The sequence below is a fragment of the Sturnira hondurensis genome, unplaced genomic scaffold, assembly GCF_014824575.4.
Source record: "Sturnira hondurensis isolate 20B ecotype Veracruz unplaced genomic scaffold, ASM1482457v3 Scaffold0004136, whole genome shotgun sequence".
Lineage (NCBI taxonomy): Eukaryota > Metazoa > Chordata > Mammalia > Chiroptera > Phyllostomidae > Sturnira > Sturnira hondurensis.
In genome coordinates, this window is record NW_028076767.1 from 29,425,493 (window position 1) to 29,452,063 (window position 26,571).

The 26,571-nt window shown below is 48.8% G+C and overlaps 1 protein-coding gene across 2 annotated transcripts in view; it reads left to right on the plus strand.

Moving 5' to 3' along the window:
• EYA2 (EYA transcriptional coactivator and phosphatase 2) overlaps positions 1 to 26,571 on the plus strand; it is a 206,492-nt gene that overhangs the window by 146,840 nt on the left and 33,081 nt on the right. For both annotated transcript variants that reach the window (XM_037044208.1, XM_037044207.1), the window contains exon 9: positions 3,014 to 3,097. In XM_037044208.1, the coding sequence (XP_036900103.1) occupies positions 3,014 to 3,097 (84 nt within the window). The remainder of the gene's footprint in view (positions 1 to 3,013; positions 3,098 to 26,571) is intronic.

Genomic DNA, 26,571 nt, shown 5'->3' on the forward strand with positions numbered 1-26,571 from the left:
CCCTTGGTTCCTGCCGCTCTGCGGACTGGCCTTCCCTGGCCTTCGTGTGGAGCTACCAACAACCTCGCAAAGATGATTCACTTCCTTCTGGTTCCCATATTCCCAAGGGAAGATCTCTGACCCAGCTGGGGTTAGGGACCCACCCTCGCCCAAACCCCAGTGGGCTAGGGAAGAGGGCCCCCTGCAGAACGAACGACCACTGGGAACTTCTCCCTGAGGACCCAGGACAGGGGCTAGAGCAGTGGGGAGAGGGACAGCTCAATGGAGCCTGCATTACGCTCGAAAATATTTGCTGATTTTGAAGAATTCTCTCACCAAATTCTCCTAAGTGTGACTGATCCAACCTAGTTAGTCCAGATAAATTAGGACTTAACATATTTCAATCCCAGAAGCTCTCCTCAAACACAGTGGTTTCTCAACACTTTTTTTCACTGTGATCCAAAGTAAGAACTGTACTTAACATCATGGCCCGACATAATATACATATACATAAATATATCACTAGACCGAAATATTTGCCAAATAACACTCAGGTCTGCTACTTGTTTGAAACCCCCTGCACTAACTGACCCTTTTCCTGCAAGATGACATCCTTCTCTTTAGCTGTAAAGGCACGGCCAGTGCTAATAGGGGAAATACCGCCACTGAGCTCCGGACAGGTTTTTAAGGTGGCTGGTGGACAATGGCACACGGAGTAGATGCATTTGTCCCCAGGTGCCACCCCCACCCACCCAGGACCACCAGTATAAGGCCTTTTGTTCTTAAAAGTAATGATCACCAGAAAAATGGGGAAAACTAACAGTATGAGAAATAAAGGCCAAGATAAATAAATAAATGTCAAGAAAGATAATTTAAGAAACAGCAAAGAACTTTTTAAAATTCTGATTAGTTTTCCTATAAAGATTCAAGACCTTGCATTCTTAAATGAAGAAGCAGAACCTGCAGACAAAGAACAAGTACGTGTAAATTTTTAAATCACAGCAAGAATCAGAAGTTTAATAGAAGGCTTGGAAGAGAAATTTTGGGAAATCTATCAGAACATAGAAAAAAGATAAAATTGTAGAAAACACATTTTTTAAAGATAGGCAATATCAATTCAGGATATCTAATTTGAATAATGGAGACTTCCGAAAGAAAGAAGAGTGGAAATGATGGGAGGAAATTATTTAAAGAAATAAGATTGAAAATGTGAACAGTGTGAATGAGAAATAAAATCACATCTAGATATATCCTTTGGGAATTTTGAGGATACAGGTATTAAAAAAAGATCCTTGAAAAAACTCTAAAAAAAAAAAAAAGAAGTAAAACCTGTAAAGGACCAAGGACCAGTGGAGCATCGGACTACTCAGGAACCTCACTACCAGATAAGGGAGGGATTCCTTCAAAGAACCAGAGGACAAGCCCTGGCTGGTGTACCTCGGTGGATTGAGTGTGGGTCTGTGAACCAGACGATCATGGTTCAATTCCCAGTCGGGGCACATCCCTGGGTTGCAGGCCAGTTCCTGGCAGGGGACCCATGAGAGGCAACCATACGTTGATATTTCTCTCCCTCTCTCCTTCCCTTCCTCTCTAAAGATAAATAAATAAAATCTTTTAAAAAAAGAACCAGAGAACATTTTTTCCCTATTGGAATCCTAACCCACAGGAAGTGTAGAGAAATATAAAGGTATCAGCAGATGCACAAGAATTCTGGAAGATTATTTTCTATGCACCCTTTCGAAGGAGAAACTTAAGGATGTACTCAAGCAAAACAAGGAAGAAAACTAAGAGAGAAAGAGATTCAGGATCCAGGAAACAGCAGGTCTGACTCAGAAATAACAGGAAAGAGACATCTCTGAATGCCAGCTGTGCAGCAAACCTGAAGGTGACCCAGACCAAGTTGGGCCATCTGTCCCAGGGGATGGACATCTTCGATACACAGGGTGTGGCTGATTTGAGATTATAAGGAAGGCACATGTCTGGAAACAAGAAAAGAATTAAAGCAAGTCGTAAGCTACAGCAAAAACGGAAAGTTATACACCTAACAGACACGATTCCTCATTGAACAAACTGAGATATGGCATGATTTTAATCAGCTGGGGTGCAAGAAAGGAGAATGCTTATGACCTTGGGGGTAGAAACCGTCTCCTTAAAGTGGCTCTGCGGTTAGCACATTGGACGCATAGGGAGGAAGGTGAAATTCTGGCACATTATTTGGCTCTGCGGTGAACAGTCATCTTTATTGCTTACCAACTTTTAAAAGCAACATAAAGACAAAACACAGAAGCCTTAAGAAGAGTTCTAAAACCCAAGGCACAAACCAGTTTATCCATATCGACAGTGCAAAAGGAAGGATACAGCTGATGAATGTTACAGAGGGGAAGGCATGGGGGCTCCAGTATCCATATATTCCATGTTGGGCTTACTGTTTGGCCAGGGAAGGCTGTCCAAAGCTGATGGCATTAGGAAGAGAGGGACTCCTCTATGTGAAAAATAAAACATTCTGGAGAAATGGTGGCGATGACTATGAGCTAAACCCAACTCTTTCAGATTGCCCAGTTGAAAAGGTATTGTCCAAAGTTGGCACGTCCATAAAGAAACATGTAAGCATGTTATTCAGAGTCAACCACCAGAATCATGAAAAACAGATAGGGTCAGAAGTAGTTGGACTTCATGGTGAGCTTCGGATGTAAAATGGCAATATTTCATTTTGTCAAATGAGTTATATGGTTTTTATTGCTGTTTTTGGACCGAACTCCTCCTTTTTGAGCTTTTATGTGGAAGGCAAGAACGAGCTTCTTGGTTCTGGCATCGGTTGGGTTGAGAAGAGCCCCAGACTGGCCATCAGCATACTCTTTGCACAGCTGAGGTTGGATGGGGACTCAAGGACTCATCAGTGAGCCGCATGTTTTATGACTTAAAGATAATGTTTTTCAAGACTTACTTTCCCTTCGGGGAGTTAATTTCTGCAGACATTAAGTCAGATGCACGTGAGTCCATTTGTCTCCCTTCTCTTCCTCTCTTTTCATCACAGCGTGTGTTCGTGTGGGACTTGGATGAGACAATAATTATTTTTCACTCCTTACTCACGGGGACTTTTGCGTCCAGATACGGGAAGGTAAGATTCCATTTGTCTCTCTTTTTTTTTCTTCCAGCAAGATTGTCTGCCCAGCTGATTAGTCCTGGGAATTGTGGGGGCAGTTTATGAGGCAGCCTCTCTAACAAAAGCTGCCCCTCTGAGGTGGTTGGAGAAAGTGTATGGAATTTTCCCTAGACATGTGAAAATTTAATTAGCTTCCTTCTCTATTGTCTGCCATGCCTTTTCTTCCAACACATGGAGCATTCAACGACCACTTGGTAGGATATAAGCTCATAGTCCTTGGCTGTCTCCCTCCTAAGAGGGCCAGGACACACTACAACCCAAACCACTAATCCTAGCTTAAAAAAAAAAAAGGAGGTGAAGTCTTTTTCTTCTTCCCTTGAGTATTGAGAATGAGTATTTTATCTTAGTGTCTCCAGCAGATGAATTTCATTTTCCTTCCGTTTTCTGAGACGAGGGGGTGCATTTTGTCAGCTCCAGTGAGGAACTTAGCAACAGCTTTGCAAATGTGTCATCAACAAATTATGTCGGGAACCATCAGTTCGCCTTCTGGGCAAATGTTATTGGCTGATTGGTGGTGAATGGAAGAAACGTTGAAACCACCCGAATAATGTAAAAATGGACCCAACTGCTAAAACCCCGAATCCTGCCCATTCTTTGCATTCACCCCGGGGGCCTCCTGACAAACCACATGTGGATGCTCCAGACAGCTGCGATCTCTTCAGGGAGACAGGTGGGGGTGGAGGGGTGGAGCTTCAGAGGACTGGCGAGTTTACTGCCTCGTGTGCAGCGAGTGACCTGTTGGCCGCTGCTTCCACGCCTGGGTAGGAACCTTGAGACTCACCAGTGCCTGGAAAATATTTCTGTTTCTGTTTAGAGACCAGGAATATGATTTGACATCACCTCATGGCTTTTCCAGCTGCTTGTGTTTTTTTTTTTATGGGAGTTATAACAAGCTGGATGTGCAATTAGCAAGATAGATTTATCGTCTGCCATTATGTTGTAAAGAATGTAAAAATGGTGTTGGTGGTGCAGAAATCTCTTACGGTGTAGGAATGCTGTTAATATGTCTAGCAGTGCCTGCAGGGAACCCGGCGTACATTTTTGGACTATGCACAGGTGAGGTCAGGGATGGCAGAGCTGAGAGTTGCAGAAAACACCCGAGACCGAAGCTGGCCACCGGTGGGGGAAGTTGGGCTGTGCCGAGGGGGCTACTGTAGTGAGTTGCTCTCTAGGTCTGGGTGTTCTGTGGTTTTTCTGCCCACTCTGATCAGTCACCTCCCCTAAAAAGCATTCCTTCACTCTTCCTGCCCTTGGAGATAGCCACTGTGAAGTTCTCTTCAGTCAGTTCTCATGATTGTGTAGGGCTTTGTCACCTTCACAATACTGGTGATTCTCATGTGTGTCTCACTACCAGCCCTTAAACCAAATTGTGGGCTCTCTCAAGACAGTGAAAAAGCTCAGAGCTGCTTTCTGGATCCCTTGCCATCTGATCCACATGGTTCCTCATTGCCCCCCACGTCTCTCCAGCCCTGACACCTTAGTGCACCACCTCCACCTGTCTGGTCTCCCAGCTTCCACTCTTGCTCTTTAGAGCCCTGTTCAGGGGGCTCATCCTGAAACGGAAGCCTGGTCCTGTCATTCCCCTCCTGCAACCATGTGTGGCCCCCGACCAGGGACAAACCCTGACCCCAGCCTCCAGGGCCCGTCATGAGCTGGCTCTCGCCCCACTCTCCAGCCCCATTTCCTCCTACTCATTGAGTTGCTTTCTGTCCTTGAACCTGCCATGTTCTCTCCTGTGTCTGCCAGGCTTCTTCCAGAAGCAGAGCCTCACATGAGTGAGTGCAGGTAGTTCATTTGGGGGTAGATTCCATGAAGCCCCTGGTGCAGAGTGGGAACATGAGACAGGGAAAGGGAGGTGGCCAGTGTGGGTTCTGCTGTGGGCAACTGGGGCTCAGTCCCACCAGGGACCCCAGGAGACTGTAAACGGCACCTCAGAATTGACCCACCCGAGGAGTGAAGGTGCTGGGATATGTATCTTCATATTCCCTTGCATCTTGGGTTGAGGGCTTCTCCCAGGGGGTTACCTCCCTGCACTTCGGTCTTTCCCCAGAAAGCTCTAGGGAAGGGACTCATGGTGCTAATGGCAGAAAGCCTCTGCCTGTACAGGAATGTTGGCAATTGAGGGGACATGGGGGAGACACACATTGGAAGCCTTCCTATATCTGGAATGTTCTAGAAAGTTCTCTCACAAGGTTAAATCTTATGTATCTTTTTAGTTCCTCCAAGAGGACTTCCCTAACCATTCCCCTCCATCTAAATTGCAGCTCTCCCCATAACTGTATTGTGCATTTGTAATTATTGTCTTTCTCCCTCCTAGGATATGGGTACTGTGAGGGCAGGGACAATGAACGTTTTTCTCAGCTCTCCAAGCACAGTGCATGGGCCAGAATTGCTCAATAAATATTGTTGCATGAATGATGGGGGACGGATCCCTAGAATGAAGGGCGCGTGATGACAGGCGCTGTCTTTCCTGTTTGTTTATTGCTTTATCCCCAGTGCATAGAACAGTGCCCCCCACATAGCAGCTGTCAAATAAATATTTGTTAAATAAGGGAAGGAGGGAAGGAAAACAGTGTCAAAACAAAAAATTTCTAACCAATGGCCACTGGCCAAATTCAGCCCGCAGACATTTTTTCTTTGCCTCTAGAGTGCTTGAAAAAAAAAAAGTGAAATTGCCGCCAGCATTTAAACATCAGGAGATCACACGGACAAAAACAATCTGGCTCTCTAACTCTTCTTAAAAAATTAGGAAGTCCGACAAGCCTGCGTTCCCAAGAGGCGGCAGTCAACGGAGCTGAGTAGCAGCTGTCCTGTGAGCCGGCCGCATGCACCCTCTTCCGGCCCGTCCGCCGCCCCCACCTGGCCTGTTTCACTTGTTTATGGGGCCCTCCTGGCCCCACTGGGATCTGAGTTTCAACATTCCTCCTAGAATTACAGAACCGCAAAGTGCTAGAGCCAGGAGGACCTAGGAGACCGTCCTGCCCAACGAGGCTCCACGGTACCGAAGGGGCAACTGAGGCTCAGAGAGAGTAAGAACACCCAGGACAGATGAGCCAGACCTCAGGCGCACTTGGTTTTCTGTATGTTCCCAGGATGGACAGGGAAAGCTGAGGTGAGAAGCTCTCCGAGCACCCAGGTGTCCTAAGCCAACATCATTCCTCTTCTAGAATTTTCCACTCCCTCCTCCATCTCTCTTAGGGGAGGAATGAGTATTTTTTTTAAGATTTTATTTATTTATCTTTTTTGAGGGGAAGGGAAGGAGAGAAGGAGAGAAGTATCAATGTATGGTTGCCTCTCGTGAGTCCCCTGCTGGGAACTGGCCTGCAACCCAGGCATGTGCCCTGACTGGGAATGGAACTGTGATCGTGTGGTTCACAGGCCCGCACTCAATCCACTGAGCTATACCAGCCAGGGCGGAATGAGTATTTTTAATTTACTGAATCCAACAACCCTTGGAGAGATTCAAAATAACTGCGGCTTAAACAAGGTCAAATACAGTCGTACCTTAGTACTTATGGGCTCCAGAACTCTGTACTCATCACATTTTGATGAGAAAAAAAGTGTTTCAGGCCCTTGGCGATTGCTTGGGACTTGTCCCACTTGCTAGGACTTATATGAGTCACAGTGCTGCCCCACAAGAGAAAATGCTTCATTGTCCGGTATTGTCAGTTTCGGCACTCATCACAAGTTCCAGAACGAATTAACGACAAGTACTGAGATGCCACTGACTCTCCCTCGCCTAGAAGCAGTTCAAGCGGATAAGAGTGCTACTTGGCACCAGGGAGCTTCTGCCTCGCTCTCTGCCATCCCTGGAGCGTTGCGCTCATTGCTACGATAAACCATAGCCTACTCCTGTGTCTGCTTTCCAGCCAGTTAGAAGAGGGAGTGGGAAAATGGGAGTTCACACCTCTCCCTTTCATTCTCTTCTTATTTTCTGCCCCTCTCTTTAAGTGCCAGACCCAGAAGTTACACATATCATTCCCACTCACATCCCATTAGCTGGAACTTGATCACATGGCCACATCTAGCTGCAAAGGAGTCGGGAAACATGGTCTAGTCAGATGACCCAATAAAATTCAGAGACTATTATTCTCAGAAAAAGGAAGAATGGATATTTGGAGGACAGCAAGCAGTTTCTAGCAAGAACTACCATGTAATAAGAGGGAGAACAATGAAAGAAAAAGACTGTGGAAAAATCTAATTAGTTCATTTAAAAGTTCTGATCAATTGGATTTGTGGATCTGAAGCTCCAAAGAGAAGTCTGGGCTACAGCTATAAACTTGAAAGTCAGAGAAATGTAGAAGATATAAAGGAGCACGAGAGTGGGAGCCCCATTTTGCAGACAGGGTAACTAAGCCACAAGGAGGTTGCATAGTCAGATTATTCATAACAGAGCTAAAAACATATGGCCTTGACTTTTGGCCAGTAGCTCTTTCTCTTTGTGCTTTTCCAGTAGCCGCAGCCATTACTATAATGTAGTCCTGCTAGTATCAAGCAGGACTCTGAGTTTGAAGCATGGAGCCTTTAAGCTACAATGGAAACTTATCAGATCACCAGAAATTAGAAACCCAGGGGTTTGTGGAATTCAGGTTGGGTTGGATCCCAGAGCTCAAGCAGTGCTCTCAGAGCTTGGTGTCTCTGCACCGCCCCCAACTCCCTCCCCTCCACCAGCCAACTTTCTTCATATAGGGACTCCCTCCTGGCAATCCCAACTGAGAAAACGAGACCTTCCACTTCCCAAATGCCAGCAGGACGCCAGGCTCGAATCTCACTGGCCCAAACTGAGTCAAATACTCCTCTAAATACCAACCCCTGTGGCTCTGATTGGCAAGCCTCAATCACAGGCCAACTCCTGGCATGATTGGAGTAGAAAATCAGGCCAGCTCCATCCCCACCAGGTAAACCCAGTAGGGAGGGAATGGTCCCCATGGGAAACTGAAGTGCACTTTCCTAAGAGGGTGAGGACTGTGGAGGTTCTGGCTCTGAAGGCCAAGACCCTCCGCACCTCCACCCCAGGAACAGCAGAGGCTTGCTTGTGGCCATCGCGCCGAGCGCTGTACCGCAAGCAGAAACCATCCCAAGGGTGGTCCCAGCCAAAGGGGCAACTCACTGTTTACTTCAGGAAGTAAGACCAACAGACCTAAAATGATTCAGGGATGATTCAAAGCAGAGCGTCTGAGTTTTAAAACAGAAACCAGGCTCCCTTCCTGTTCCCAGTCCGAGCGTGTGCTTCTCCAGGCTGTTACTGCTCAACTTCCTTTCCGTTTTTCCCAACCCCCTGGCTCAACTCAGAGCCAGGGCTTCCCTTTGGTGTCGTACCTTCCAGTGGGTTGCGGATCCACTAGAAACTCCCTGGAGAGCCGGAGCAGCCAGCAATTGCCACCTCCTTCCCAACCTCTCCCCCTGTCCTTGAACTCTGTTTCCCAGCTGAGATCAGGGAAATGCAAGGTGGTTGGGAATCTGCCTGTGGCCAGAAAGGGGTTATACAAGGGATTGATCCACGGTCCTCCCAGGATTCACAGCAGGTCAGCCCAGACTCCTTCTTTGAGACTCGCCTTCCAGGCAGCTCAGGACCCATCGGAGCTCAACTCTAGGTCCAGTTGTGTGTGTGTGTGTGTGTGTGTGTGTGTGTTTAATAACAGCTCTAGTGAAATATAATCACACACTATAAATTTACCGTGTTAATGTGTACAATTCGGTGGTTTGTAGGGTACTCACAGCATTGTGCAACCATTACCACTAATTGTAGAACATTTGCATCACTCAGAAAGACACCCCACACCAATGAACAAACACTCCCTTTTCCCCTCCCTACACCCCTGACAACTGCTAATCCATTTTCACCCTCTATACGTTTACCGCCTCTGAACGTTTGTTATAATTGAGTCACACAGTCTGCCGTCTTTGTGTCTGGCTCCTTTGACTTTGCCTAACATTTTCAGTGGTCATCCGTGTCATCACATGTCTCAGTACTTTTCTCCTTTTGATGACCACCTGCTCTTCCGTCGCACTGCGTTTCGTCTCTCCGTTCACAAGCTGATGGACAGTTGAGTTGCCGCCACTTTGGGCTCTTAGAGATGCTGCTGCTGTGAACGCCTGTGGTCAGGTTTTCGAGTGGACGTGCGTTTTCCGTGCTCTTGGGACCTGTCTCTTCTCTGTTGCCAACTAGCAAATTCCTGTTGTTGGACTAATACTCCTATTTTTGCGTGCTCACTTGCACGTTCGTCCACACAAAGCCCTTTTTTCATTTCACGTAGATACAGACGTGAGTGTCCTCGTGAACCCATTGTACTCCTCCCCTCCCCTCCCCGTGGTTTCACGTATAGCTTTTTGTCCGTTTTCCTATAAAATGTGTGTTTTCTTTGTGTGTCTCCATGTGTTTTGAGTGTGATGGCGTTGTTGGAATATCCCACGCTTCTTGCCTTTCTCCCTCTGTGCCGTGCTTCCAGGCAGACCCTTCCACACTGCGCATGTCCAACCCCACGGCCCTCACTCAGTGGCGCTCAACGGGAGGCGACTTTGCCCCACGGGGACATTTGGCAGTGTCCTAAACATTTTGGGTTGTCCCCTCCTAGGGAGTGCTACTGGCACGTAGCGGGTGGAGGCCAGGTGTGCTGCTAAATGTCCCACAGCACAGAGATGGTCCCCACGACAAAGAGTGGTCCAGCCCCAAGTGTCTGTAGTGCTGCCCTGCTCCCAGAGTCCGTGTCTCCCTTATCCCCAGTCCCCACAGGGAGGACACCAGGCTCCCCAGACTGCCCCTCAGCACCAACAGCTGTGTGACCAGCATCCTTAATGGGCTGCTTCTTCTCTCTCATTGAATCCCCGCCACCAACCTGTAAGGCACGGCTGCTGCTATCCTACCCATTTCTGGAGAAACCGAGGCTCAGAGAGGTGGAGTGATTGAGCCAGGGTCACCCAGCTCACAGGGAATGAAAGCCTGTGGCCCAGGGCCCTTAACTCTGTCCCTAAGCGGCGCCCCCAGGATTCACACGAACGTCCTCGGGATATAAACTCAGCGCCACTGGAATGGCTCTCCTGCTCGGCTGCGGGCTCCCAGCACACGGGGACTGCGTCTGATGTGTTCCCAGCTTCAAGCCCTGGCAGCTGGCAGGACCTGGCACATCCACTAGACAAATATTTGTTGAACAACAGGTAAATAAATAGCGTGTGGGTAGGGACTTGTCAGCACGGCAGAAACGAGACTTGAGGGAACAAATACCCACACTGACTATGAGGCAGGGCCCACATCCCTCCAGGGCCAGGATGCTGGGGGCCAGCCTGGCCCGCCACCACCCCCCCGCCCCGGAGCGGGGCCCACCTCAGGGGCTCAGCAGAGTCTGTGGAGTGTTGGGCAAGTGGTTCCTCGAGGCTTGGGGCCACTGACACTTTAGCAGGTGGGGACCTGGGATGGAGCCAGGTGACCCTTATCACCCGACTGAACGGAACCCTCTCCAGGGCTCCCTTCCATGTCAGTCACGGTTTTAAAGGGCAGGCACTCTGCCTGGTCTGAAAGAGAAGGGGTCTCAGACCAGCACTCCGGGGCCAGAGGTGGCTGGAAGATGGGTGTAGCTGGGTCCCTGGCATTTCCTTAAGTTCCCGCATTGATGGCTAATATTTTAAAATCTGAATATTTTACATTAGAAGTGAGAAGGTCTAACGACACCAGGCCTGAATTTTCAAAGAGTGAGGACCCTTCAAGAGGACATGTATGTCCTCCCCCCCAAGTCACCTCAGCCCCCTCACTCCCTGGGTGGAGTTTTCCGCATGCCACTCGGGCTGGGGTGGGGGGGTGGAGCCATTTCACGTGTGTGTGTGTGTGTGTGTGTGTGGTGCAGCCCCCACCCCCAGAGGCATTTACATCTGTGACCCGCCCCCCAAGGCCAACTTGTATGCAGAGTATGTGGGGTACACAGGGCAGAGATCACTGGTACCCCCACCCCAGGTCCTCTGTGTGGGCTCTGGGGTAGAAGGGTTCCTGGTCCCCTCCAATGGGACTCCAGGCTCTGTTGGGTGTTTCCAAACCGTGCCCTCAGGGTCCTCCCCAGAGGCAGGCTGGTTGCTTCCTAAAGACCTTCTGTCTTGGGTATCTGTATTCATGGCCAGGGATCCTGCTGGCTCAGTGTGGTCTAAATCCCTGCCACCACCAACGGGAGGCAGCAACACTCATCCCTTGTCACCTACTCCGAGAAGTCCCTCCAACCTTCCTACCAGGTCCGCATGCCTGATCGAGGCTCACAGCTCCACGGGGCTCGGCTCGCACAGCGGCACGTGTCCACTTTTCTATGTGATTGTCTGGCTGTAGATCAGCACCATCCTTCTCATGATTAAAAGGCTGGGGTTGAATTTTCAGTTAGCGTCATTAAGGCCGCAGCTTTATCCCTGAAGCCTCCCCATTTCCATAGGCATGATGGCTGGGAACCTGTGACACTCTGGGATGTTTTCACAGTCTCCCACGTGTCACCCAGGGGGACAGAGCCCCAGTTGCCCACAGCAGTGACCCACTTATCGGCCCATCCTTGTTAACTCTTTGCCTGTCCCCCGTTACTTCCATGCTTTGCTGCTAATGCTTCCAGGAGTCACCTCACAGGTAAACTGCCTGTCCCTGAATCCTAGGCTGGGGGTCTGCTTCAGGGAGACCCAGAGTAAGGCATCAAGGGGGTCTGAATGCTCAGAGTTCATGGTCAGAACGGAAACTCCTCACTGCCAGACCCCTGCTGTAACGTAATCCTTCCTGGCTACCTGCGGTGTGGCCCACACGTCTCAGGCCCCGTCACAGAGGTACTGAACTGGAACGGACCCTTAAACTGGACCTCAGGTGATTCCTTCACACATTAATTAGTCTGTGAAGCAAGATGGAAGCCATGAATTCACCCGGCGACGGCTTTTCTCATGGAGCCAGCCAGCCTCTCCGTGAACCTAGAAGGGGCTGGGTAGGAAGAACCCGGCCAGGTCTCGGCTCCCGCGCCCCCGCGGCCGGCCGCAGGCCTCCCCCGAACCGCTCCTCGGCGGCATTATTACGTGATTCCTGCTCGGATTCCGGAATCCAATCCCCAGCTTGGTGCCATCAGGATTCAATCAGATCCAGTTGGCGATATGCAGCTTGGCCCGTCCGTTACTGCTTTACAAACTGAGAAGAAATTTAAAAAAAAAAAAAAAGCAGTTTTATGACCCCGCAGTTAAAAACTATTTGTAGAAGCTGCTACGGTTCGAATCAAAAGTGCCCTCTCTGGAGGACTATTAGTTAATTTAGAGAACCACTGATTCTTTCCTTTTCTTTCTTTTCTCCCCCCCCATCCGCCTGCCCTCCCCTCCCACGCCGACCCCCCAGCCATCTACCTTGAGATGCAGCTCTCTGCCTTTCAGACATCTAGAGCTTTCCATCCTTTGACAAAACACAAGCCAAAGTGCTTAAGGACATCTGTTTATTTTATTTCTTTAATGAGAAAACCTCCCCGTTCCTCGGGCTCAGCTGTGTTTATTTACATTGTGTTAGCCATGTGAGGCTGGCCCCGTGGAAGGTTGGAAGTCGAAAGCTGGGCCCTGTCCCTCCCTCGCTGCGGCCTCCAGATCTGAAACGGAGTCCTTGGAACTCTATAAAGTAGATTTTCAAAATAAATACTGCCTAATTCACTCAGTAGATGTGGATTAAGTCAAGATGAATACAATTTGGAAAGGATTTTCTGAGGAAGTCGGAGATTTCTTTCCCCCACTGGGGGTTAAACCTTGTATTTAAGTCCTCACCACCGCCCCCCTGCCCNCCCCCCCCCCCCCCCCCCCCCCCCCCCCCCCCCCCCCGTAGCTCTCTCTCTAACTCAGGAAAAGGTATTTAGTCTCTGTGGCTAACAGAGAAATGGTGCCTTCGATCGCCTTCTCCAGCACTGATTATTTGCTTTGTCGGACCAGGGTCGGCGACTTAACTCGTCACTCCATTCCACCCAGTGAGGGCAAGAGGCAGACATCTGCCGTTGTCATTCCTGCGGGGGTGGCTGAGCAGGAGGCTGGAAGCTTGGAAAAGTGTCCTAGAGGTGAATGACAGTTCCCAGGGCCGCTGGCTGGGAGGGAGTGGGACCCTTTGTAGATTTAATCCCCTGTAATAGCCCTTTCCTGAGCCAGGGGGCCTCCTTGCCAAGAGCCTCTGCTTATATATTTTAGAGCATTAAAGGATTATTTCCAACATAAAATATATTTTAGAGATGGCTTGGGGTTGTCAGAAAAGTGCTCATTAGCAGAGACTTCCTTTGAAGCCCCCTGCCCCCCCACCCTGTGCTCTCCGCTGCTTGGAGAGACCTCGCAGAATCACTCAATTTCAGCAGTTTCGGGCCAGTTTAGACTCCTCGTTTTCCACCCACAAATCTACCAAATGCTGACTGCTTCCCTGGACATCTTTTGCCAACGTTTTTCCCCCCTTCGCGAGCCCCGCCTTTCAGTGAATGCCGAAGGGCATCTGAAAATATAATAAGAGGGATTTAAATCTCCAATGCAAAACCCTACAACAAATCATCTGTAGGGGTAGAGTGAGCTCTTGTGTTCTGTAAATATAGGGGTTGCTGCTCACAATGACAAGTGGTGAAAAAAAATCCCAGACACCCCGCGGACTGAAATAATAGGGCCCGGTTTCCTTTCCGCTTAACTAGCAGGTTGAGAAGCTGCCTCCCCCAGGGGGCCCCACCTGCACTTTTTAACCGTGCTTATCTCCCAACAATGGGGCTCCTGAGGTCGCTGGGAGGCCCGAGAGCCTTCAGTGACTAGGGTGTCGCTTGGTGAATGGCAGCGAGGTGTCAAGGCGGGTGTGGTGGGCGTTGCCTTTGACAGGGAAATAGGAGGTCTCCCTCCACCATGCCTGCTTTCCACACTTCTGTGAATTAGTGAACTTGTGGACCTTTCTGAGGACAGAGGGGGGTAAGCTCCCCTGATGGGGCTGAACTCCAAGTAGAAATCTTCCGTAGAAGGGTCGTTTTGGAAACATCTATCCGTGGATGAATGGATAAATACATCCTAGGATATTCATGCAATGGAATATTTTTCAGCCACAAAAAGGCATGAAGTTCTGGTCCATGCTACAACATGGACCAACCTTAAAAACATTATGCCAAGAGAAAGAAACCAGACAGGAAAGGCCATACATAGTGTGATTCTATTTATACGGAACGTCCAGCATAGGTCAATCCGTAGAGATAGATGGGGGACCAACTGCCTCATGGCTGTGGAGTTTATTCTTGCGCTGGTGACAGTATTTTGGAACTAAATGGAGGTTTGCTCGTCTGTCAACTTGGAAGAACCGTTCCTGCCCCACTGACCTCAGAGGACCGGCCTGGTTCCCCAAAGGGCCCTGTGGGCGCTGCGGAAGGAACACAGACTTCCTGGAGCTGATGAAAGATGAACATTTTTCACTTGAAAAATTTGGGTGTTTTTTGCTTGTTCTTTTTCTTTTTTCTTTCTTTTTTTTTTTTTGTAATACTCTCGTCACCTGGTTTTGGTGGCGGGGAAATACTGGCCTTATAAAATGAGTTGTGAAGTGTTGCCTCCTCGTCTGTTTCCTGGCAGAGGCCGTGGAGAGTTGGTGCTAACTTGCCTTGAAACGTTGGGCAGAATTCTCCAGTGAAACCATCTGAGCCTGGAGATTCCTTTGGGGGAGGCTTTTAACGATGAATCCCATTTCTTTAGTACTTGCAGCTATTTCATCCTGGGGGAGTTTTAGTAGTGCGTAGTTTTTTGAGGAATAGTCCATTTCATTCATTGCCAAATTTATACGTCTAGAGCTTAAAAGAAAAAGGTATCTGCTTTTCACGGTGACTTTCAGTCAGTAGCTTATACCGCATCGTGCCGTGTAAAATGCCCTCCTGTGTATACTGTGCACCCACGTTTCTGGCCCACACTTCAGGTAGAAAGTCTTTCATTTTAATTTTTTAATTCAATGCTTTGTTTCATTATATTTAGAAACAAAACTGATTATTGTATTCCAGGGCATTATTTTGCATACGGATATCATTACTGCTTATCTACAGTTACGAAGATTGAAAAACATTTATATAGATACGGAATTAGCGCTCCCTGTGTGTCATGTGCATCCTTATTTTTCCCTCAAAAATTTGAGCAAAAAGTGTTCATTATACATGACAATATACGGTAACTCACACCCAGAAACCTTTGATTATACAGCTAAAAACTGTACATCTCTCCCCATATGTATGGCACTGGGTCGTGGGTCATCGCCTAGGTCCTTGAGACAAAACTACGAGGCAGACACGGTGACCATTGCTCTACCCACAAGGACGCTGAGGCCCCGCCCAAGACGACCCACCTAGTGAGTGGCAGAGAAGGGAACAGACCCAGCTCTGCCAAGGCAATTCTAAGTCCCTCAGCCCCGCGGGCTGACCACAGCCAATCACCGGGCCCCCAGGTTTCCCTGGCCAACCTTCCAACTTTCGGTCAGACCCCAGTTTCTCCCCGTGCCAGACATCACACTTTAGGGTGCCTCTCAAACACACCGCGTGTGTTCCTGCCTCGGGGCCTTTGCACTGCCTCGAGGTCTCCCTGTGCCTGCGTGTCTATTGCTGTAGCATGCGTGTAACAGCGGTCACTCCCCTCACAGGGTCAGCAGGGGAGGGCCAGCTGAGCTAACACGTGGAAACTGCTTAGAACTGCGCCTGATACACAGTACACAGCTTTTGCAGATGAAATTAATAAAATAACAATAATAAATTAACACACTGGTGTCTTTTATAAAGAACTGCATCTTTAGAAGCATGTTGCTTATGGTGTAAGAATGTCCTGTCTATGGAAGGTATGCTGAAGTATCACCACTACTACTAATAATAGTAATTCATAATTAATAATAATAAGTGGAAGACTCGTAGCGCTTATGAGGGGTGTTGGTGCTGCTCAGCCGCAGCGGGCGCTTGCTGAGAGTCAGGCTCTGTTCTAGGCACTCAGTATGAACGCCCCACACTGAGACGCCCATCGGCCCCAGACCTAGTGGGGTGCTCGGCTCACCGGGGTCTGTGTGGAACTTTCACTTTTTAAACACGCAGAGTCCCACAGACCCTCAGGTGGGGTTCATCAGGACTCCACGTTCACAGCTTCACGTAGCTATTTGTTTATTGGGGTTTTTTTGTCTTTAAACTTTTATCCTAGGAAAATGGTTTAAAACTGGCTAGATACCTCCAGCTGAAAGAATACTTTCCAAAGGATAAAAAAATCTAAGAGATTGAGTTGTTGCGTAAAGCTCCCGAAGAGAACCCCACTTAGACATCTTCCTTTGTTCTCTTCAACCTGAGTGTGATTTTATTGTTTGTCGTCCGCTTGATTCTTTTGTGAGTCGGCGATGACGGGATTTGTCTCACAAGTCTTTCCGTGAAATTCTCATTAGTGCAAATAGGCCCATTTGCTGAGTTAAGAAGGTCTTTTCTGGTTCCTGTGTTCTCCTATGAAACCGCCAAAGAAACCAGGTTGTCGAGTTGTGTTTTTTTTTAACTTCACTGTTCAAACATGTGAATCAGCCTATTTTTTCTATACAGCCATCATTTTCTTGTCTTCCTCTTTCAAACAAGCTGATCTCTTTTCCAGGAGTTTCCAAGTAATTAAACCCAATTAAAACCATTAAATTCTCTCTTTTAATGACAACTTTATTATTCGAAGCTAACCACAAGGAGGAGATTTCACTGGCAAAGCCCTGCACTGTGTCTTAATCCGTCCCTACCCTCTGGCTGACACTCCAAGAGATAAACCTGACAGAATAGTGTGGCTGGTTTAATGAATAGCTTTAATTAATACTTTTCTTCCTTGTGGCAGAGTAATTATTTGTTCAGCTTGTAAACAGCTACTTGGCACTGGTTTTTTTTTAAAGACCCAGTTGGCTCACATGGTGTGATGGCTTTGATTGGTTTTGTGTGTTTGTTTGTTGTTTCTTTAAAAGAGAGGAGACGGGGAGAGGTCTCCGTTCCAGACTGGGTGCAGAAGCCCATTGTCCTGACGTTTGGGACGTCAGTGTGACCACAGAAGACGAGCAAGGCTAATGCAGGTGGCAGGCTGCCTGCGTTTGCAAGCCGTCTCCAGAGTGGGCAAGCCCGCCCTTGGCAGCAAACGTCTGCAGGCCCAGACAGGGTCCCCTCCGAGACACAAGCCAGGCTCATGGCAGTCTGGGTGTTGAGCTGAGAAGGAAGGGCTGGGTGGGAAAGTGCCAGGCCAGGCTCTAGCCCTGCAGTAACCCCCCCAACCCCACCTTCCGCTGGGACCTGAGAAAGACAGACAAGTGCAAGTGCTAGATGTGGCCAGTGGCCCCCGAAGTCATTCTGTGGATCAGGGCTCACCCCGCAGGAGTGCATCCTCTGAACCCACCGCTCATCTCGAGAGCTTTCCGTGACGTATCTGCTCGTCTCCTCTCCCCATCACATCAGGAGGTGAATGCTGCAGCTGCCCACGCCATACGGACGAGTTACCGGGCACAGCAACTTGCCCCAAGCCACACAGCTCCTAGAGCAGGAAGGGCACACCCGGTGTGCAGGCAGGCTCCGGCTGCCGCAGTGGTGCTGGGCTACCTACCGGGCCCCACTCACTGCCCTTTGAGACAAGAGATGAGACAGGAGAACAGAGTCTTCCACTAAGCTGGTTGTAAGATTTTTTTTAATTTAGCTCATCACTTTGTTAAAAAGCCAATTTTATTAATAAGGTTGCCCACTCTGCAAGTAGCAAGTTGATTGACTGACACTAAGGACCAAGGCTTTTCATTATTTTAAAATCATTTAGAGCAGTGGTTTCTCTGAGGGAAAGGGGGGGCGGTAATTTTGCCTCCCAGACACACAGGGTGATGTCCGGGGACATTTTCAGTTGTCACGACTGGGTGATGGTGCTGCTGGCGGAGGCCAGGGCTGCAGCTAAACATCCCACACTGCACAGGGCGGCCCCCACGACAAGGACGGGCCTGTCTCTGAACGTCCTCTGTGCCAAGGCTGAAAAGCCCTGATTCATAGAGTGTTCACGTTTTTCACTCCAGAGACGTTTTGCAAACACACGGAAGCAACACTAATGCACTCCCTGATCAGACCCAGTAAAGAACTGGGCCGAACCACTTCTTTCAACATTGCTAATTATCTTAGCGATGTTGACTGCTCACCAGGCCCCTGGACATGTGGCAGGAACACGTCCGAGGAGCTGACCGCCCTCACCCAGACATCAGCTCTGGGTGAACCTGCCAGTGCGTGACTGCCTGACAGCCTCTTCCTGTCCCCAAACCGCCACCTCTGCTTGTTCCACCAGCCTCCTCCAGAAACACCCCGGGGAGGGGCACGAAGCAGGGTTAACTGAGTTCATCCTCCAAGACGCTCTGTGCTGAGGGAACTGTTCAGGAATCTCCAGATGTCTCTTTGGAGCCACCACGACTTCCGCCCCCTGGGAGCACGCCGAGATGTGTTTGGAGCAGGACGGAGGAGCAAACAGCCCGGTCCGGGAGGGCTCACGCCAGGGACGGGGTCTGCTCAGGGGCCTGGGACCAGAAGGGAGCCTAACACACAGGATGTCAGAGGCAAAGCATCTTAGAGCGGGCTTTCCCGTCCTCGTCCTCACCTCTGAGCCCTGACCTGACTGTGGCATTGCACCTGAGACAGCCCTGATACGGGTGAAGCAGGCCTGGAGGTGGCTCACCGCAGGCCACTGTGAGAACGCGACAGCAGTTACTGAGTGGTTTTTGCTTTTTGGTTGGTTTCTTGGTTGGTTGGTTGGTTGGTTGGTTAGATGTCGTCTGAACATTTGCTTTGGAAACATTGCATTTGATACCATTAATGGACCTAGAGAGGCCCTGAAGTTGGCTACTAAAACAGGTCTCCCCACATCATACCCCTTTCTGACTCCTATGCAACAGCACCCTAAAAAGTCTCAGGTTCCCATAAGTGGGGGGAAGGGCCAGGGAGCGAAGAAGGGATCTGGTGCTCTCCAGGGCCGGCTACGGGGATCCGGTTTCCAGTCTCAGCCAAGGCATCTGGTTCCCGCGGAGCCATTTCTGGCGTTGGGGGAGGCGTGGCGGGGGAGGCAGGGGAAGCAGCAAGACGTGGGGTTTTAACAAGGCAACTTTGCTTTTCCATCTGAAGTCCAGGAAATGAAAGGCCCAAAAGCTCAGAGGCAACAGGGGCCTCCTTTCATCCTCCCCGAAGCCCAGCAGGGATTAGGAAGGTGAGCCAGGCTGAGACCTGAAGAGAGAATGGGGGCTGATGTTCACACGGCAGCTGCTTGTCATTTCTTCCCACGTTGGCAGTGTCACTTCACCAACAGTAGACATCGACAGTTCTAGTCGGGCATGTATTTTTTAAAAATCTGACAATAATCTGCCTTAAGCATCTTTTCCCTTAATAACGCACTTGATTTGATGTCATTAGTTCCTATGAACACACTCGGCGAGAGCAGGGGTGAAGATGCGGGGGTCCTTTGGCAGATAACCCTGGGTTTGAACCCCGGCTCTGCCCTTCAGTAGCAGCATGACCGTGGACGAGTCCCCTCGTTGCTTTGAGTCTTGATTCACCTGTGAAATAGAGGCAAGATCTTTGGAAGAACCCTTGCAGTAACGGACATAGGTTCACACATTTATATATTCATTTTTAAAGAATATTGAACTGAGTGCTGGGCTGTGCCCCAGGTGCAAGGGGCATAGTGGAAGCTCCCATAGAGCTTGCCTTCTGGTTGCGGTAAAAGCACAAAAATCCTAAGCAGACCAGGTTACTTCGGATCGTGAGGAATGCTGGTAAAAACTTTAACAGGACAACGGGATGTAGAGTGAGCAGAGGGCTGGCATCAGGGCTGCTCTGGAATAGAATGGTCGGAGAAGCCCTTTCTGGTACTGACGTGGGAACTACATGTCACAGAGGCGCCAGTGGGAACGTGCCTGGGGACAGGGAATTCTGGGCAGAGGGACCAGCGAGGGCCAAGGCCCTGAGGCAGGAGTGAGCTCAGCGTGTTCAAGGAGCAAAGAGGTGGGCAGGAGCAGAGAAGTAAATGGTGCAAAGATGCTGGCTTTGCTCAGAGGTCGTGGCAAGCGAGTGGGCTTTGAAGGAGGAGGGACAGCTCTGATTTTTGTTGCGGATCCCGCAGGGCAGGGCTCAGTCCTGCCCGTGCTGGACTGAGGCCACCTCCGCTTTAAATGTCCGTTGCAAGCCCGCCCGTGCTGCAGCCCGGCCACGAGTGAATTGGAGATTCCCACCACCACCCCCTGCCTTGGGTTTGATTAATTTGCTAGAGCAGCTCACAGAACTCAGAGAAACATTTACTTAGTGATAATAAACATTTAGTTTATTATGAAGGATAGAGATGAACAGCTATACATGGAAGTACATAGGGCAGGGTCAGAAGGGCCCCAAGTGTGGGATCTTCTGTCCCCGTGAAACTGGGGTGTGCCCCTCTCCCAGCATGTGGGTTCATTCACCACCTCAGAAGCTCTTTGAGACTGTCCTGAGTTTTTATGACGGCTTCATGACATAGGCAGGGACGATTAAATCATGGGCCATTGGTGATTGAAGTCAGTCTCCAGCACCCTCTCCCCAGAAGTCAGGGGGTGGGGCTGAGAGTTCCAACCCCCTAAGCACGAGGTTGGTTTCCCTGGCAACTACCTCCAGACTTTTTCCCAAAAGTCACTTCCATAACCTGAACTTCCTTGTGGCTGAAAGAGGCTCGTTGTGAATGACATGTCATGCTCCTTTCACTCTCCTTACTCTAATCACGGAGGACTGCCCGAGGGTGATAGGAGCTCTGTGCCGGAAGACCGAAATAATATTTTTTATAAATCACAATATCACCCACCCCCAATGCCATTCCCACCCCACAATTATTATGACAACCAAGTAGGTCCTCCAAACTCCCAAACTGCCCTTTAGGAGAAGGGGCCACCTCTCCTGAGAACCAACACCTTAAAACAAACCCAGAAGTAGACTTCAGGATCTGTACAGTCCGATTCTGCAGTACTACTTCATGTACGTGCGCATTGCATTGTCAGGAAGGCTCTGCCTGCATTCGGGGCAGGGCAGGCCACCAGCACCCTTGAGTTTAGGTTCCTCCAGCTCCGCCCATGGTTACAGCTGACGTCCTAGAGCCCGTTTTCATTGGCTCCCATTGGCCACATGACCATCCCTGAACCAGTCACCAGGATTCTGGCCAAGCCTATATTGTAAGATCATCCTGGATACGATCTTTACCAACAATGATTAGCTGCTAATTTACAGACAGGAAAGTTCATTCCCAGAGAGGTTATGGAATTCCACACTATCATGCCACCTCTTTTTCGAGGTGTCTGATAAAGGCACTGTTGTGGGGGTTCCCAAGGCCACCCCCAGGGGTGTCCAACCTTTTGCCGTCTCTGGGCCACACTGGAAGAAGAAGACTTGTCTTGGCCCACATATTAAATACACAAACATGAATGAAAACTGATGAGTAAAAAGTTTTCAGTAAATAAGTAAATTTACGATTTTGTGTTGGGCCACATTCACGGCCATCCTGGGCCATGGGTTGGACACCCCTGGGACCTACAAGACTCAGAAAACCTGCTGTGCTCACAGTCACAGCTGCTCACAAGGAAAGCACACAGAGTAGGACCAGCCAAGGGAAAGGGCGCATGGAAGAAGTCCTGGAGAAGCCAGGTGTGTCTCCGACCTTCCGGGCATCCTCTCCCAGTGGGGCGCCCGCACTCTGGGTGATGCGGCCTGCACTGTGTGTGCAATGGTCCCCAGGAAGTGCTGCCAACCCGGGGTGTTCACCTGATCTTTGATGCCCAGGGTCTTACTGAGGTCTGTGATGCAGGCATGTGTGCCTTTGGGACTGACCTGAGCTATTCAGGTTCTGGCCCCCCAGAACAAAACAGGTGCTCCCCATAAATCACATGGTTGGCACGAACTATCTGAGCAACTGATGGGGTTGCATGGCCTCAGGGCTCAGAGCTCCCCCATCAGGAGCCGGCCAAGGGCCAGTCTGGAAGACAGACCTGTCTTAGGGATGAGTGGGGTTTGAACAACCCAGGCCTGCTGAGTTAACCCTTTCCTGCACAGATAGGGTCCCCCCAGTGAAATCAATTAAATGGTTCAGCTCAAGTGGGGACCACCAGCTACCGTGGAGGTCTGGCACATTGGAATATTTTAGAGGGGACCCCTTTGCTGTAGTCATGCAGCTGAGCCGTGGACGGCAGACACACCCTCCGAGTGAAGAAGCCAGAACAGGCATCATGACTCAACCAGAGGATTATGGGATCTGGAGTCAGGTTGGACCTGAGTTGTAGTCCCAACACCGCCTCTTACGAGTGACTGTGCAAGAGTCACTTACCAGTAACAGTAACTGTCGTAGCAATGTAAATAGCAATAAAACATACACACACACACACACACACACACACTCTCTCTCTCTCTCTCTCTCTCTCTCTCTCTCCAACTGGAATAGACGTTTGCCATTGCCATGTACGATGTATTCCACCATTTTGCCATCTATTCTAGGGACTGGCACACTTTTTAATGAAGGGACAATAAATATTTTAGGCTTTGGGCAGGGCTCTGTAGTGACTCTTAATTCTGCCATTGTGACTCGGAAGCAGTATTAAACATATGTGAACAAATAGGCATGGCTGTGTTCCAATAAAACTTTATTTACAAATACAGGCTATGGGCCATAGTTTACTGAGCCCCAGATTCTCTTGAATTTCCTCCATCCTTTTTTCTTTTTAATGCTGGTTGTCAAAGTGAGCTTTCACTAAAGGGGTTATTACCTGCACTTTGAAAAACTCACTTAATCTTTATAATGACCCTACGAGGTAAGTAACCTTATTTCACAGATGAGAAACTCGGGCACACAGAGGTTAACCAACTTGTACAAGTTCATTTAGCTGGTAAGAGGTGGAAGCGGCCTTATAGTCAGTCTGGCTCAGAACCCACCTTCTCAACCTACACGCCAAAGTACTCAGTAAAGATCGACTATTGTGATATTATTGTTATTGTAACTCATTCAGCTGCCAAAGAACCCAAAAGACCACAGTCATAGAAGCTGATTTCAAGATGATTTGGGGGTATGCCTGTCTTTTGTTCAAAGGGTTGTGATGCTGAATAGTATGTCGATCTCACTTTGTGGAATTAAACACCCTCTAGAGCCATCTATTATGAAAACTTGGAAAACTCAGAAAAAAAGAATTCCTTTTAATGGACAAATAGAAGTTGTGGGTCTTGAAAACAACTTTTTTGGTTAAAAAAAATAAACCAACTTGGACATTTTTTGCAATGAAAACAGTTGTCTCCTAACCTGTCGGGGTTGGGAAGTAGACCTCTAGAGATACAGCTTATGTTGGGGAGCTTGTAAAGTTGGGGGTGATGGAAACCCTTGAGATGGGTCTCCACCTCTTAATTACACTGCTCTCATCTTAAATAACCCTGACCAACTTCTGCATCCGGGTTTTTAAACCTCCAAGAATCCACATGCCATTTTCTTCATTCATGTGTGACATCAGATTAATTTTGTTTTTAGAAAGATGTTCTCATTTTCGCTCCTACCCTCTCCCCTCCGTCCAGAAAATATAGCCACAGGTCACAAGATAACTTACTGATCCTCAAGGCAGATCTGAGAGTGGTCCATCTGGTGAAAGTACCCACCCTCTCCTCTAATTAAGAGAACTGCACCAAGAATGCGTAATAATTAGGTTACCAAGCTGCAATCAGGTCCCCAGCATCTGCCTGGGGTTGGGGGAGGGGTGTCCAATGCTCCGAGCCTCATGAATGAATGCGTGCTTAGCCCACCTCACTGTCATCAAAACCAAATGAACCCTGAGAAATCTGTAGAACATTAGGGCACGCTGGAAAAAAAAAACCCCACAGTGCTCTAGTCTGATTGGTCCCCTCGCTGGGAGAGAACCACCCACGAACTCTCCAAGCTGACATTTTATCCACCCCAGCCCCACCAGCCCCCAGCACAGCCCTTCACCGGGCACGTTACAACTTGAAGCCTGTTTTGGAAAAACTCCCTTTTCTCAGTTCTCCATTCTGGTTTAAATTGATCATTTCTTAAATGCAAATCTGTTTCTGCTGTTGCTTGTTTAGGAAATTAACCACTGATTTTTTTTCCCCCTTTACTCCAAAGAGCATGTAATGATGAAGAAAATGGTTTTCATGTGAGATGGAACCCTCTGATTGCGCGGGTGTTCCGGCTGGGTTTACAGAGACAGGTTCTCTGCTTAAGGGTGTGAGAAAGTGGATTTGGGAGGGGGGGGGTTGCCAATGGCCGGCGCTGGCAGAGCCTGCTGCACGGCAGGCTGGGCGTTCACGTGCTCTCTCTCGCGTCATCCTCACGGCATCATACCGTGATAGAGGGATCAGAGTGGACTTGAGTGGGCCAGTGGTCTTTCATTAGCTAAGGAACATGGTGTGAAGACTCCCACATTTTAGGCTTCATTTCACTGAGTGGCAATGCCGGGTCAGGAAAAGGGTCCTCGCCCTCCAAGCTGCACAGGGTGGCTGGAGCCTGCCAACCAGGGTGATGCAGGTTTCTGGGGTATATTACGGATGTAGTCAGCAGGCAGCTCACAATGAAACCGATGGCTTTTGTCTTGCCCTTACTCCAGATGTAGTTCACATTAATTAATGCCGAGTCTCCATCAGTTTTTTTTCTCACTTTCTCAGTCTTTGCAAGCCTGGAAAAACATTTTCTACTTGGATAATGTGGCCTGGCCCAGCGTAACACTCTGCGTTACTCAACTCCCGGGACACTTGTGCTTTTCTTGGGCTGTTCCAGGTTTTTCTGCCTCTGTACAGTTAGTTTTTATCAAGTGCCTTCGAGGGAGGTCCCACCTCCACACTTCAAAACAATCTGCTGAGCAACACGCAAGCAGATTTTAGGAAAACCAGAGATAACGAGAATGCTCGAGGAACACGTAACTGTTCTAAGGGTTCTCCTCAGGAACATTTGGGTGCCTTTGAATCTTTGTTTTAATTCTCCAGCATACAATAAATACTTGAATCCCTTCTCTTTTGTAAAGTGTTAGTGTGTTCTAGACCATGCTGATTTACTGGGTCATCATCACCGCTAATCGCTGTCCCCAACTCTCTGCCGGCCGGAAGTAATTATTGTTCCGACGCTAAGTATATCCTTTCGGATATTTACAAATATGTAAGTGCCCATGGAAAATCGGTAGGAACATTTTATGTGTCTCTAATATATGATACAAGCTCTCAAGGTCTAAGACACGGTAATAACATGCAGTATATAACTTTCAGAAGATTGCTACTTTCACTCAATAATGTGTTTTTCGGTGTATCCATGTTAATACATGAAAGTCGGCTTCATTTAGTTTTCTGGTGTTGAATACACGACTCTGTTTTGTCTCTCTAATCGCCTTTGGCTAGATGGCAAAATCGTTTTCCAGTCTTTTCCTATGTACAAACAGTTCTGAGATGAACATCTTTTTACTTGTCCTTTGCTTACATGTGTGGGTTTTTTCCTAGGACAGATAATGAGAAGTGGAATTACTGAGAATGTTTTATTTTTAATTCAGTTTTCTTTTAATCCGAGACAATTATGCTTATAGTTGAAAATCAGCTGGTCCTCCAAAGGGGAGTATAATGAAAAACAGCCGTCCCCAGCGACTGCCCCCACCCTTTCCTCTGCCCACAGGTGACATCTTTGAACTCGTGCTGATTCTTTTGGCATTTACCTCCAAATTTCTAAGTAATCTGCCTATGTTACTACCTCTTGATCCTTTCTTGTTGTGGTGGTTGTTCTGTTTAGGCGTGTTTTCTGGCTTCCCAGACCGGAAGCCAAAAAGTCAGCTCTCTTTCCGATCCTTGCTCCATCACACACTGGAAAGCTCTCTCGTCACACCCTCCCCGTATCAATACATGATCGCTTCTGCCCTATCAGCGTCAAGTATTTGCCTTCTTAAAACCCTATAAAATATGTTTCACAGGTAAGCCATTTTGGGTACAACAAGGACTTTCCCTGTTTTGTGCGCTGGCCTGGGAGTTGACATTTCTCTAAGCACATCCTTTCCGCGGAAGAGTCTGCATTGCAGCGTCTTCTTGCTTCTTGTCCAGCATTTTGGTTGTCAGTGGCGGGCACACAGGCCGCCTGGCCTAGAAGGAGTGTGCCGTGACGCGGAGTGAAATGGTTGAGGCATGAGTAGTGTGTGAAAACACCCCCAAAACCTTTTCCGAGGTCACACAGTGATTCCCTCCTTGGCCCTGAAAAGTTTGTTTTCCTCGTTCTGTCTTCACTTTTCACCGACTGCTCTACCCTGAGACGTCCAGCCCGGACTCGGAGGGCTGAGCGTGGGTGGTGGGGCCCTGATGAGGTGTTTCGCCTACTGGCTGCGTTCCTGGGCTTCATGCTCCACTCTGTGTGTGTGTGTGTATGTGTGTGTGTGTGTGTGTGTGTAGCTGAGATCACCGGCTACATTTTTTTAGGGGTCAAGAAGGGTTTATGTCGTT